General features: G+C 49.4%; 1 protein-coding gene across 1 annotated transcript in view; it reads right to left on the bottom strand.

Moving 5' to 3' along the window:
• Positions 1-15,145, bottom strand: part of SLC30A6 (solute carrier family 30 member 6) — a 94,880-nt gene that overhangs the window by 64,820 nt on the left and 14,915 nt on the right. Inside the window, exons 3-4 of the mRNA XM_029593780.1 lie at positions 14,119-14,203; positions 10,673-10,715 (exon numbers count right to left, since the gene is read on the bottom strand). Coding sequence (XP_029449640.1) covers positions 10,673-10,715; positions 14,119-14,203 — 128 coding nt within the window. The remainder of the gene's footprint in view (positions 1-10,672; positions 10,716-14,118; positions 14,204-15,145) is intronic.

The following is a 15,145-nucleotide window of genomic DNA, read 5'->3' as shown; positions in this document are numbered from 1 at the left end:
AATTCAAGAGGAGCATGCAGGGTGAACTACTTGCTTCCTGGACAGAGTATCATCATTCCAGAGGAGCCTGCAGGACTAACCTGCTTGCTCCAGATGCAGAGCATTGCTACTTAGAGTGAGACTGCCGGCCTGCAATCTGCTTGCTCCTCAAACCATTAACCTTTAAGGGGAGTCTGCAGGTGCTTATCCTTCTGCTGGCTCCACTATCAGAGCCTTAACATTTGTTATGTGCCTACTGTAGAGCTGCAATCTCTAAATGATTTTCTTAAGGGCCAGGTTACTCCTGTTTAGTAGGCAAGTGCTTTCATCAACCCAGACACAGGCAGTATTAGCAGAGGGTGTGGGTCAAGCAGTTCACTTGAGGTATTCCCCTCAGTCTGGTCCTGCAGCTGGACTTAATTAGGCTTGTTAAATACTGCTTGCTTCCTTTTGAACACATTTAAGGATTTGTTACAAGCTTTCTTAGTATTTTAGCTCATTAAGCTACAACTTTGAAGAAGGGCATTGCATCTAAGCGCTAGCTTTACTTCTTATTCAGTAAGGGGTAATAGCGCATCGAAAACGTGCGTCCAACCCCCCAGAAATTAATAGCACGCGCAACATGCAAATGCATGTTGATGGCCCTATTAGTTATTCCTGCGCGATACAGAAAGTAAAATGTGCAGGCAAGCCGCACATTTTACTTTCAGAAATTAACGCCTGCCCAAAAGCGTTAATTTCTGCTGGCACCAGGAAAGTGTACAGTGTACAGAAAAAACTGCTTTTCTGTACACCCTCCGACTTAATATCATAGCGATATTAAGTCGGAGGCCCCAAAATTAAAAAAAAAATCAAAAATTAAAAAAAAATGGAGAAATTACTTACCTGATAATTTCGTTTTCCTTAGTGTAGACAGATGGACTCAGGACCAATGGGTATAGTGTACTCCTGTTAGCAGTTGGAGATGGATCAGATTTCAATCTGACGTCAGCCCCTAGTACATATACCCCTGCAGGAAGTGCAGCTCTTCAGTATTCTTCCTTGCAAAGCATTGTGGATATATGTGTGACTGACTGATTGATTAACTTAATATGGTTAACTTGGATAACTTTGTTAGAACGTTAAAAACTTGAATAACTTGATTAACTTGAACTGGTTGATTGACTATAGCTGGAGACCACCAGTGTGCTCAACCGGAAAGCGTCGACACCCGGCAGGGTGGATGCCCTAGGTAAATGAAAGCATGGCTTACCCTTGATTCGTTGAAGGACCATGCGAGACGGCAGCCAAGGGTGGGCTGCTGAGTCCATCTGTCTACACTAAGGAAAACAAAATTATCAGGTAAGTAATTTCTCCATTTCCTAGCATGTAGCAGATGGACTCAGGACCAATGGGATGTATAAAAGCTACTCCCGAACTGGGTGGGAGGCTGCCCGTGGTCCACTTAGGATTGCCCTTGCAAATGCTATGTCCTCCCGAGCCTGAACATCCAGACGGTAGAATCTGGAGAAGGTATGGATGGAGGACCATGTTCCTGCCCTGCAGATCTCGGCAGGTGACAGCATTCTAGTTTCTGCCCAGGAAACCGCCTGGGCTCTGGTAGAATGGGCCTTGACCTGTAGAGGTGGTGGTTTTCCCGCTTCTACGTAGGCCGCCTTGATGACTTCCTTGATCCAGCGGGCAATGGTTGCCCGCGAGGCCGCTTCCCCTTGCTTCTTCCCATTGTGAAGGATGAAAAGGTGGTCCGTCTTTCGTACTGGTTCCGACATTTCCAGGTATCTGGATAGGAGTCTGCCGATGTAGAGTTGGCGCAGACTACGGGCTTCTTCAGACTTCTTCAAGCTGTCCATCGTAGGTAGTGAGATGGTTTGGTTAAGGTGGAAGTGTGAGACCACTTTGGGGAAGAAGGAGGGAACCGTGCGTAGCTGAATGGTCCCCGGGGTGAGTCTGAGGAATGGCTCACGGCAGGACAGTGCCTGTAGCTCTGAGATGCGGCAGGCCAAACACACGGCCAGCAAGAACACCGTCTTTAAGGTTAACAGATGGAGTGACAGGCCTCGGAGGGGTCTGAAGGCGGATCCCGCTAGGAACTCCAAGACGAGGTTGAGGTTCCACAGAGGTACCGGCCACTTTAGTGGTGGGCGAATGTGTTTGACTCCTTTCAGGAAGCGTGATACATCTGGGTGCGAGGCTATGCTGTCGTCCTCGCTCCTGGAGCCGTAGCAAGACAATGCGGCCACCTGTACCTTGATGGAGCTGAGGGACAGACCCTTCTGCAGTCCATTCTGTAAGAATTCCAGGATCACGGGAACTTTAGAGGAGCGTGGTTTGATGTTGTGGTCTTCGCACCAGGCCTCAAAGATTCTCCAAATCCTTATTTATGTTAGAGATGTGGAGAACTTGCATGCTCGGAGGAGAGTATCTATTACTGCCCCCCAAGTATCCCCTCTTTCTCAGGTAGGCCCTCTCAATGGCCAGACCGTAAGAGAGAATTGAGCTGGATCCTCGTGGAGGATGGGACCTTGTTGTAGCAGGTCTCTGTGTGGAGGCAGGGGTAGTGGATTCCCTGCCAGTAGTCTTCTCATGTCTGCGTACCAGGGTCTTCTTGGCCAGTCCGGGGCCAGCAGAAGGACTAGCCCCCTGTGCTGCTGAATCTTGTGAATGACTGCGCCTAGCAAGGGCCACGGCGGAAAGGCGTATAGCAGGGTCCCTGGTGGCCAGGCCTGTACCAGGGCGTCGATCCCCTGGGACTGCGGATCCCGCCTGCGGCTGAAGTATCTGGGTACTTGAGCGTTGGATCTGTTTGCTAGAAGATCCATGTCTGGAGTCCCCCACCGGTTCACTATCTTGAAGGCTGTGGATGACAGCTTCCATTCTCCTGGGTTTAGACTTTTCCTGCTGAGGAAGTCTGCCGTGGTGTTGTCCTTCCTGGCGATGTGGACGGCGGAGATGTCCTGGAAATTTGCTTCCGCCCAAGCCATCAGAGGGTCTATTTCTAAGGACACCTGTTGGCTTCTGGTTCCGCCCTGCTGGTTGATGTAGGCCACCGTCGTGGCGTTGTCCGACATCACTCTGACTGCTTTGTCTCGAAGTCTGTGGGCGAACCGCAGGCAGCCTAATCTGACCGCCCGTGCTTCTAGGCGGTTGATGTTCCACCCCGCCTCTTCTTCGTTCCACCGCCCTTGGGTGGTTAACTCTTCCCAGTGCGCTCCCCACCGTGTAGACTGGCATCTGTGGTGAGCAGGGTCCAGGTTGGGGAGGATAGTCTTGATCCCCTGCTCATGTGGCTGGTCTGTAGCCACCACCGTAGCTGGGTCTGGACTCTGCCCGGTAGTGGTAGATGTACGGTGTAGTTCTGGGATCGTGGACTCCACTGTGATAGAAGTGATCGTTGCAGGGGCCTCATGTGGGCTCGCGCCCATGGTACCACTTCCAGTGTGGATGCCATTAGGCAGAGGACTTGCAGGTAATCCCATGCTGTGGGATGAGAGGCGCTCAGCAAGGTCTGGAGCCGGTCCCACAACTTTGATCTCCTCATGGGGGTCAGGCTGACCTTGTTTTCCTTGGTGTCGAATCGGACTCCTAGGTATTCCAGCGACTGCAAGGGCTGTAGGGAGCTCTTGTTTGTGTTGACTACCCATCCTAGGCTTTCCAGTAGAGTTATGACTCTGCTGGTTGCTTGGTGGCTTTCCTCCGGTGATTTTGCTCTGATCAGCCAATCATCCAGGTAAGGATGAACGAGGATTCCTTCGTGTTGCCGCCACCACTACTATTACCTTGGTGAACGTCCGGGGTGCCATGGCTAACCCGAAGGGTAGTGCCCGGAACTGGTAGTGACGATTCAGGACCTTGAAGCGTAGGTAGCGCTCGTGTTCCTGATGAATTGGGATGTGTAAGTAGGCCTCCGACAGGTCCAGGGATGTGAGGAACTCTCCTGGCTGTATTGCACATATGACCGATCGTAGGGTTTCCATGTGGAAGCATGGGATCCTTAGGTGTCGGTTGATCGACTTGAGGTCCAGAATGGGCCTGAATGTACCCTCTTTCTTGGGTACGAAAAAGTAAATGGAGTAATGTCCAGTATTTATTTCCCGTGTAGGTACCGGGGTTATGGCCTTGAGGGCCAGAAGTCTGGTCAGTGTAGCTTCCACTGCCACCCTCTTGCAGGGGTCGTGGCAGGGAGATTCCACGAACCTGTCCGGAGGGGCTCGAAAGAAGTCTAGGTAGTACCCTTCTCGGATGATGGCTAGGACCCACTTGTCCGAAGTTATCTCGACCCATCTGTGGTAGAATAGGGTTAGCCTGCCCCCTATGGCTTCTTCCCTTGGATGGGTCGGCTGAATCTCATTGTGGGGTGCGGCTGGGACCTGGACCCAAGCTAATTCCCCTCTTGTTGTGATTGTTCTGAAAGGACTGGTTCCTGCCCGTAGGGCGGGGCGCTTGATAGTTGTTCTTGTAAGGGTTGAAGCGCTGTGAGCTTCTGCCTCTGGCGGACCTGGGGAAGGGACGCTGGTTTCTCTTCGTCTTGTCTTCTGGCAGGCGAGGTAATGGGGAGTCACCCCATTTGTTGGCCAGTTTCTCTAGTTCGCTGCCGAAGAGAAGGGATCCTTTGAAGGGCATTCTCGTGAGGCGTGTCTTGGAGGAGGCGTCAGCTGACCAATTTCAAAGCCAGAGTTGTCTCCTGGCTGCCACTGTGGACGATACTCCTCTGGCTGCTGTGCGCACTAGATCGGAAGCCGCGTCAGTGAGGAATGATAGTGCTGATTCCATGTCTTCTCCCGGGGTGTTGTTCCTGGCTTGTGATAAACAGGAACGTGTCACCACGATGCAGCAGGCCGCAATCTGCAGGGACATGGCTGCCTCCTCAAATGATTGCTTTAGTATGGCTTCCAGGCGCCGGTCGTGTGCATCCTTGAGCACCGCTCCTCCCTCCACTGGGATGGTAGTGCGCTTAGCGACCTCGCAGACCATGGCGTCCACCCTAGGGCACGCCAGAAGCTCCTTGGTTGCTGGGTCCAGGGGGTACATGGCCAATAAGGCTCGACCCCCTTTGAATGAGGACTCCGGTGCATTCCACTCCAGGTCAATTAGCTGTTGTGCCGCCTGTAAGAGAGGAAAATGGCGAGACGTCTGTCGAAGGCCCTCCAGCAGGGGGTTCATTCTAGGTTCCCCCGAGGTGCCTTGGCCCGGGATAGCGAGCTCTGATAGGCATTGGCATACAAGGTCCGGAAGCTCATCCTTTGAGAAGAAGCGTCTCATGGTTCGGTGTGGCTCTGTCCCCGAGGGAAGTTCCCCCTCCTCAAGGGGCTCGGCTTCCTCTTCGGAGAAATCCGTGTCCCCGTAGGTGGGGCTTCTGGGTGGTGGGAGCCTGTGCCTAGGCCTCGAGGGTCCTGGGGCCTGAGGGTCTTCCGGTGGCGCATATGGCTGGTCCGCCCGGGGTTCAGTTTGCATTTTGACAAAGGCGTGAATCCCCTTGAACAACTCTACCCAAGAGATCGATGCTGCGTCTAGGTTGAGGGGCGCCAGTTCCCTGGGGGTCCCTGTCTGTGGGATGGACTCACTGGGGCCTGCTAGGTCCGGGGTGCCACCTGAGGAGCTAGCACTGGGCCCTGGGTGGGACTGGCCCTGACCTGGATCTCCCAGGGTCTCCTCACAGTGTGCGCATAGGGCGTCGGCTTCCTCGCTCTGTGCGGCTCTGATGTGGCATGCTGGGCAGAGGCCTTGAGCTTTTATTCCTGTTTCTGGAGGTGCTCTTTCTGTGGACGCGTAAGCTCTTATGCGCTCCATTGCGTCTGACATGTGCGCGCAGATGTGCGCCTAGCCGTAGATGTGCGCCTTGTACTGTGCGTGTAACTTATGCGCGTAAGGTTTTATGTGCGCCTAAGAGTATGCGCACAAATAATTTTGTGCGCTTAGCTTAATTTGTGCACTCGGATCGGACTGCGGGCAGCACGGCGAACAAGGCCAAGATGGCGACGACAAGCATGTGGGCAATATGGCGACCTCCTCGGAGGGTCTCCATGTGGGCAGACCCTGGAACAGCCGGGGCTTAGCCCTGCTAGGGCGGATCAACCCGGTGGCACAGATTCCAATCGCCGACCTGTGCTCCTCCTCGATCTTCGGAGACCGGGCTAAAGTAGAAGCTTTCCACCTTACCTTGTCTTCGGCGCTTCCCGGTTTCGCTCCAGGCAGTCTCCGGCTGCGGGGGGAGAGGGCAAATACTTTCACCATCGCGCTCGAGGGGGTGCACCCGCTGCCTCTCAGCCGCGCCTGAGATCGGGGGCTAAGTCCTCGCCGTGATTCGGCCGCCAGACTGAGGCTGCCTCTCCGCCGCGCCCGAGGATTTGGGGGCTAGGTCACTGCCGCAAATCGGCCACCGGACCGAGGCTCACCTCCGAGGGACCACGGAAATCACCTCGGGAAACTCAACTGGGGGAGGGACCCGAGGGTATCACCGCAGGAATGCGGGGCTTGTCTTCAGGTAGGTTTCTTCTTTAAATTTCGGGTTTTGTTCTTTAATTTTGGTCTAACGCTCTGAGAGCGTGCAGATAGTCCCTAACTGCTATGGAGAAGGAAAATACTGAAGAGCTGCACTTCCTGCAGGGGTATATGTACTAGGGGCTGACGTCAGATTGAAATCTGATCAGTCTCCAACTGCCAACAGGAGTACACTATACCCATTGGTCCTGAGTCCATCTGCTACACGCTAGGAAATTTAAATCGGCCGGCGGCCCGCGAGTCGGAAAACGGATGCTCAATTATGCCGGCGTCTGTTTTCCAAACCCGTAGCTGTCAGCGGGCTCGAGAATCGACGCCGGCAAAATTGAGCATCGGCTGTCAAACCCGCTGACAGCCACCGCTCCTTTCCTTGCGCCTCTTTTTACTGCGGGCTCTCATTTGCATGTGGGCCGATACTAAATCACGCGCACAGGAGAGTGGCCTGTGCGCGCGTCAGGAGAGCGGGCGCTTGCTGGCTCTCCCGCACTTTTTTCTGTATCGGCCCGTCTGCTAGGTACTAATTAACTCATGTGCCTGCAGACTGTCACACCCCTGCTAAGTAATGTTTAGCCATGCACTATTCTTACAGGCCTTACCCAGCCTACTTGGAAAACTCATTGGCATATCACTCGCCATGATCATACACTCAGCTATTCACAACCTACCCTCCCCCCTGGATTTCCTCAGTACTAAAAATTCCATACTCCCTCCCGGTCCCTCAGGTCGGCAAACGTACTTTCCATACTCCCTCCCGGTCCCTCAGGTCGGCCACATACTTCATCCAGACCAATCAAAAGTGCATACAAAGGCACACTGTATGCCCCTCCAACGAAAACATCCCTAAGGAAGCGCGCCCTATCTACAGCAGGCCCCCATCAATGGAATGTGCTCCCCCGGGACCTACGATCAGAACCATGCCCTTCAGCTTTCAAAAAAAAAACCAAACTAAAAACTTGGCTTTTCATCCAAGCTTTCCCTGACACTTAACACAGCCTTGGTTGAGGAACTGGCATGTCCAATATACATTGTCCAGTATCTCCTATCGATGTGCATTGTATCCTGATCCCCTTCCGCCAAGCTCTCCTACCCCCTTATTCAGACCCAGTTTTCCAGGCCAAGATCGAACTCTAATTATGGTCTTCTCGCACTGGTATGTTAATCAACTTACAAGGGGTCGCCAAAGCTCCTCACGGACTCCCATTATCAAAGCCCACTCATGCTCTCTAAATCATGATTGGTTTCTTATGTTGCTTCTTATGTTCCTCTTATGTTGCTCCTTGGTCTTCATTTACCCAAAGTATTTACTCATCCTATACTCCAACGTATGTAATTACTACCCACTCATTTTACCCGTTATCTTGTATGATTGTACATACTCTCTCAGTAATTCATATTGGCGGTCTCCGGGACCGATTCATATTATAGAATATTTAGTTTGAGTTTCTTTGTACCAGTTCTCATATTACTTGTTCTATGTAATGCCTTTGTGCGATGTTACAGTTTTATGTAAACCGGGGTGATTTGTATGTCATATAGGTACTTCGGTATAGAAAAGTTAAAAATAAAAATAAATAAATTAATTAATTAATTAATGGATTGTTATTAGATGTCCCTTCTAAGCTTACCCACCTTGATGAAATCAGAGAGCGTGCTTTCTTTTATGCTGGTCCTCGCCTATTGACCAGCCTACCAAAGGAAGTTAGATGCCTCCGAGAAAGAGTATTCTTTAAAAAAATCACAAAAAAACCTAAAGCATTTCCAAACCTAAGCGATAATACATAATCTCTCCTTCAGTAAGACTATTGAAATTTATTATTAGCCTATGAAACTCTTGATGGAATAAACCTAGGTCTTAGTACATTCAGGTACTGCAAGTATTTCCCTATCCCCACAGGGCTTACAATCTAATTTTGTACCTGAGGAAATGGAGGGTAAAGTGACTTGCCCACGGTCACAAGGAGCAACAGTGGGATTTGTGGTTAGAGCCCACTGCTCTAACCACTAGACTACTCCTCCACTTAATGTTATAAACTGTGTACGATTCTGGTCACCACATTTCAAAAAAGATATAGTTGCGATGGAGAAGGTACAGAGAAGGGCAATCAAAATGATAAAGGGGATGGTTTCATTTAATTAGATTTGCAATTTCCAAAGAAGAAACTAATTCAAAAGTTGCCCAGCTAGCTGATGGATTAGTTGGCAAGGTAATCTTAAGTGGATCAACGGTATTTACCTCTTTTAGTACCGCTAAGATTTTATCTTTAAAGAAAAGAGCAAACTCGTTGCTTTTATCTTTTAAGTTACTTGATCCAAAAGAGGGTTTGCATTTTATCTGAGTAAGGTCAGAAACATAAGAAAAAAGCATCCTCGGATTAAATTGAAATTTATGAATTTTCTCTGAATAGAAATTGCGCTTAGCAGTATTAATGGCTTCTCTATAGTCATGTAAAGCTGATTTATAGGTATCTAACGAGGAATCGTTTCGGAGTTTCTGCCACCTCCGTTCTAGCTTTCTTAACCCTTTCTTATATTCTTTTAATTGGGAAGAAAACCAGGCAAAGCTGGAGGTGAAGCTCGCTGAGATGAGGCTGTGCCACAGGTTGAATCAGGATGGAACAGCTCCCCTATGAGGAAAGACTAAAGAGGTTAGGGCTGGTCAGCCTGGAGAAGAGACGGCTGAGGAGGGATATGTTAGAGGCCTTTAAGATCATGAGAGGTCTTGAACGAGTAGATGTGAATTGGTTATTTACTTTCGGATAATAGAAGGATTAGGGGGCACTCCATGAATTAGCAAGTAGCACGTTTAAGACTAATCGGAGAAAATTCTTTTTCACTCAATGCACAATTAAACTCTGGAATTTGTTGCCAGAGGATGTGGTTAGTGCAGTTAGTGTAGCTGGGTTTAAAAAAGGTTTGGATAAGTTCTTGGAGAAGTCCATTAACTGCTATTAATCAAGCTGACTTAGGGAATGGCCTCTGCTATTACTGGCATCAGTAGCATGGGATCTTCTTAGTGTTTGGGTACTTGTGGCCTGGTTTGGCCTCTGTTGGAAACAGGATGCTGGGCTTGATGGACCCTTGGTCTGACCCGGCATGGCAATTTTTTATGTTCTAACTCAACCAGGACAGTAATCTAACAGCAAGGGGTTAAGCCACCACTGCTGTCTTCTCTCCAGCATATGCATATCCATAAAGAAATTGGCACAGCCACTACTTACCACCTCCAGACAAGGCCCCTGCCTGCTAGCAGCCGACCCGGCTTCTACTTACTTCTGCTGCTCTTTCACCGGTGAGAGACAGAAACAGGGTTGGAGAGAACGAGAGTGCTTGCAAGCCTTCTGAGAATCCAGGAACCACTATCCAAAGAAAATTGACTCCTCTGGTGCTCTGGGGACACTGCAGCCCCCACAGGGTACTAGGCCAGGCACCATTCTCTTGAAGGCTTTATAGGCCCGCAAGCAACTGGGAGAGACCTCCAGGAACTCATCCAGAACAGGACCTGGCAACTGCTACCACTGGGATGACCCAGGAGCTAGACGAGGGCAGAGCCTTGGAAAACTGCTCCTACTGGAAGTAGTAACCCCTAGGATTAGTTATCCCAGGAACAACAAGGACTCAACCAGGCCAGGGTCGACCTTGACTCTGGGAGCTACATCCTCTTCAAATATCCACCATTACTGGAGACAGAGAACTACTGGCATTAGTCAGGGCCAAACCACCTTTATAGCTTCAAATAAGGCCATGAAAAAGGTGTGTCCTCTGACTCCATCAACCATGGAGGAAAGAAATCCCAAATGTAATAACTGGTCTAGCAGAATGATAAGGAAATTAACTTTCATTAACTCACACAGCTCAGTCAGAGGATATGTCGCTCATGGATATGTTTGTGTTGGGTTCGGATGTAGTATATCAATGGCGAGACCAATATAGTTACCATAGCTCATCACTGTAGTATTTACTTAGTTTTCCATTACCTTGTAACACATGCACATGGTTAGAAGGTAGGACCTCTCTTTCAAAGTATTATGCCAAAGGATCTTGGAACATACTATAGAATATTTCCAATCAAATAGTTCTACAGCCTTCACGACGCACCACTCACAGCTAGGAAGAAACACCCTATTTATCAAATAACCAAAAGCATCATCTGGGATCATAACATTATCTATGAAAAGTATTTGAATCAAGTACTTACGTGAAGAGATCAAAGACTGTCAAGTAAGTATAAGCTGTTAAAGCTGAAAAACAAATATCTGGGTTAAAAATCAGTCAAAAAACAAAACAAAACCCTATGCTGCTTGTTATAACAGCAAAGTTACTTCAGGTTCATCACAGAGTTGTATACATTTACAAATAGAACTGTTGATTTAACTCACACATTCACTCATTTTGGGGGGCACAAGATTGGCCTGAAGGCACTCAAGTTATTGATAAAGCCCAGCTTCCACATCTGGGAAATTAGGGAGGAGGTGGTTAAAATTGTCTCTCTCTCGCTCTCTTTTTATCCTTGTTTGCAACCAGAATCTGCGATGAAAGATGTGTAAAGCACAGAGCTGACTAAGCTCTGCATTGCAATCTTTTAAATCTCATTAATGAAGGCTGGCCTCTAATTCTGCCATCCTACACTAGCATGTGCTCTGGCATAATCCTCCACATTTAAATCTCAAGGGGAGAGGGGCAGGGGACTCCTCATGAGAAACCTTGCCCTGATCATGTCTGCTATAACATCTCGCCATCAGCAGGTGCCTCCAGTGAGCTCTGTTCCTAGCTACCCGAACCATCTCCTCACTAGCCACCTGATTCAACCTGTGGCACAGCCTCATCTCAGCGAGCTTCACCTCCAGCTTTGCCAAGCTCTGCCTCTGTTCAATCCACACCCAAGCTCAAGCCCCATTTAACCCTGCCCTGCCTGAACCTAAATGCCTCTTCATGGAATCATCCTTGGCTCTCTAACCTGGCTCCATGCCTTGTAACTTCTGGGCCTTCTGTCTCCTTATTCCTTGACCTGTAGCCTATTCAGGCCTTACACTGCCTTGTGACCTTCAGGCCTTCTGTCTCCTTGTATCTTGCTGTATGGCCTATTCAGGCCTTACCTTGCCTTGTGGCCTCCGGGCCTGCTCTTAGGCTTACTCAGGATTCTCCTCACCCAGTGGAGAGGCCTAAGTAAGCCTACAAGCCTTCTGTATTTCTACTTGGGCCTCAGTGTTCTTTGTTCTATGTTGTCTTGTCTAGTCTTGTCTTGCCCTGCACAGTATAGTTCCTAGTATCCATTCCCTGCCTTGCTATTCCCTTGCCTTGCCCAAGTCTGCATCCAGTCCCAGTCCCTGCTCAGTGGCCTGCCCAAGCCTGGGTCCGTATCCAGTCCCAGTCCCTGCTCAGTGTCCTGTCCAAGCCTGGATCCGTATCCAGTCCCAGTCCCTGCTCAGTGTCCTGTCCAAGCCTGTGTCTGGATCCAGTCCTCACCCCTGCTCAGTGTCTTGTCCAAGCCTGTGTCTGGATCCAGTCCTCACCCCTGCTCAGTGTCCTGTCCAAGCCTGTGTCTGGATCCAGTCCTCACCCCTGCTTATTATCCTGTCCAATCTTGTCCAGCCTGTTCTAGTTTTCAGCTCCCTGACTGTTCCATACCTAGACCTCTGCTTCCAGTCTGTCTCTGCCCACAACATCCAACCTGTGCCAGAACTCAGTTCCAGTTTGTGCCTGTCCAGCCTTATTCAACTAAGCCCTATCGGTACCCAGAACCCAAGGGCTCAACCTGTAGGGGAGGGGGCTGGCTAGGCAGATGATCAACCCAGCTTCCAGCCATGACCAACCATGAGGTTCTGCCACCCAAGCTAAGCCATACTGGCCCCCAGCACCCAAGGGCTCAACCTGCAGGGGGAGGGAGCTGGCTAGGCAGAAGGTCAACCTTTGTTGAGCCCTGCAGTCCAGTACCACACCTGTGGGGGTGTATCCTAACCCTAGTCAGGCATCCCATGCCAAACAGCAGTAGCAACAGTTCTTCTTACTGAAAGATTTGTGACTGGTACTAAGGAAACAGTAGCATGAGAAGAAGCAGCAGCAACTTCTGTCACTCAATCAGCCTTCCACACACAAGCATATGCTTGCTTAGCTTCTGTCATTCACTCATACACTTGCTCCCCAGGTGTTTAGAGGTTATCCCTAGCAATGCATTGGGGACCAAATCTTTGTAGCTCTAAATATCCATTCCCACTCTCTTTAATCCCCATGATGGCAGCAATAGTTCTATGCCCAACATCTGTTTCCCTAACATCCAGCTCTGAGCTTAACATGGCCAGTTCCATGATCGTGTTTACTCGGTGGGATTTCTATTAGGTACAAGTTGACATAAGAAAAATATGAAACAAATACCAATTCCAATTATTAATCCTGTGGTTCTTAGCTTGAAAACTGAATGATTCCTTTATCAGCCCAATGGCTCACTAGCAGTGCCAAGTGCTTTCATGCTAAGGATCCCACAGTCAATTCCTGGATCCATACCACACTTCAGGATTGGCTGGAAATGCTGCAGAGGTAGCGTTCACAGACCCTGAGGGAGAGGGAATCATAGCTGCTGTTAAGTCTGATACCTGGGGGCCAGATTTAGAGCCCAGGATACAGGGTTTCAAAGACCTCAGAACAGTTACTGCAATGATCGGAGCAGAACAGTGGGGAGGGAGGGGACAAATCCCTGGATGGTTGTGGATGAAGGCTCCTGGCACCCTGGTTCCTATTGAGCTGGAAGGAACAGCAAGGAGGAACTACCGGCCCCTGTGTTTTTGCCCCCCCCCCCCAAAAAAAATAGGGATCCTAGTTTCTTTCAGTGAGGCCAATATACTAAAATGTAAAAATGTTTAGCAAAATAGTTTTCTGTGCAAAAGATTTTCCACAACGCCCAGAAATGCATAACCCATGAAAGGCTTGGCGTTTTGCACAATATATTTCACAAAAAAGTGGCCTTCACAAGAGTCAACGCTCACAAGTAGCTGGCTATGCATAAACGTTTATTCAAATCCCTCCCCCCATGAGTTGCTGTGTTGCACAATCATACAAAACAACTCATTAGGAAGGGGACTTTGCAGAAACTGATACACAAAAAATGTTTGTAGGCCTGTTTTCACACAAAAAGAATAAATAAATAAAAGACCATACCTCAAACAGGTGGCCCCCTTCCACTTGCTCCTGCCCCACCGGCTGCCATTTTCCAAAATAGTGCTAGCTGACCAGTAGATCCCATTCACTCCTTTTAAACCTGGCGCACCCACAATTGTTTGCCCTGCAAGAGGCTCAGGATTCAGGGACCGCTGGCCTCTCAGGGCCTTCCTTTTACAAAACTGCAGCCCCATTCGGGACTGCCAGCCCACAAAATAGTTCATGCATTGCCAGAACTGGGAATGCACAAATCTCCCGCCTGTAGCAACGCGCATTTCATGAGAAATTTTGCTAAGAAGGCAAATGAGTTCATTTGTACCTGTAGCAAAATTGTGCAAAATGGCTGCTACCCTGCTGTAAGTGCCACTGGCTTCAGTGCCAGTAAATAGGTTATTATCGTTAATTCATCATTTTTATATATTTTCCCGATTTACAAGTTTGAACATCCATCAGTTGAGACATACTAAACATTTTAAAGAGCTGTTAACATACCCATGCTGTTTGTGGAATTGCACCACATGAGCAGGAAACCAATGCATAATAGGTTTATGGCACCAAACATCAAAATCTTCCATGACTGTGATTGAAAAATAAATATTGAGTGTAAAAACATGCCAAGCCTATGAGCAGAAGATAATCAGACACACAGAATCTCGTTCAAGAAGTCTGGCAGCAGCTCCTCTAATTGGTACTTTAGCCATTCATGTACTGCACTGAGGGTAACCTACAGAATACAATTTTCCTGAACTTGTTGTTCTTCAATGGTATTTTATGGACTCACTGATACTGCACATGGTACCAGCTAAAAAAAAAATAAAAATACTGGGAAATCATCCAGGCTAAGGTATTTAATCTTGCTATGTTCAAAAAACAGCACCAACTCTGAAACACTTGCTGTTGCACTCACTGATCACTTGAACTGGGAGTTCAGATCTAGAACATAAAGAAGGGCTTGATTCATCCTAATTATTTCTGGCCTCCATAAAACGAATATTGGCATAGATTTGTTTTTGGTGTTATTTAAAAAAACAAACATTATAAATATCTATACTAATAAACGAAGCTTGACCGACGTGCCGCAAATGCGCAGTAGAGACCAGCTCTACCGCGCATGTGCGGGCGAGCACGTCGGTCTGAGCCAGCGTCAGAAAAAAAGAAAAAACAATGGCGGCGTCCAGTGGCAGCGGCAGCGGCGTTGGGTGGCGGCGTCCGGTGGTAGCGGCGGCGGGTGGCAGCGGCATGGCGGCATCCAGCGGCGGCGGCGGCGTCCGGTGGTAGCGGCGGCGGCGGGAGGCAGCGGCGGCGGCGGCATTGGGTGGCGGCGGCGGCGTCCGGTGGTAGCGGCGGCGGGTGGCAGCGGGGCATGGCAGGGCGGCCAAGGCGGTCGGGCGCTGCCGTGGGATGGCGGTGGCGTAGCGGTGGCGTTGGTTGGCAGCGGCGGTACAAGCGAGGGAGTGAGAGAGAGTAAGATGAGGTGACTGAGTGAGAGGGGGAGGAGAGAGAGGGAGTGGGATGGAGA

This window comes from Rhinatrema bivittatum, chromosome 3, assembly GCF_901001135.1.
Source record: "Rhinatrema bivittatum chromosome 3, aRhiBiv1.1, whole genome shotgun sequence".
Lineage (NCBI taxonomy): Eukaryota > Metazoa > Chordata > Amphibia > Gymnophiona > Rhinatrematidae > Rhinatrema > Rhinatrema bivittatum.
The sequence above is the reverse complement of the archived record's forward strand: the minus strand, read 5'-3'. Positions and strand labels throughout refer to the sequence as shown.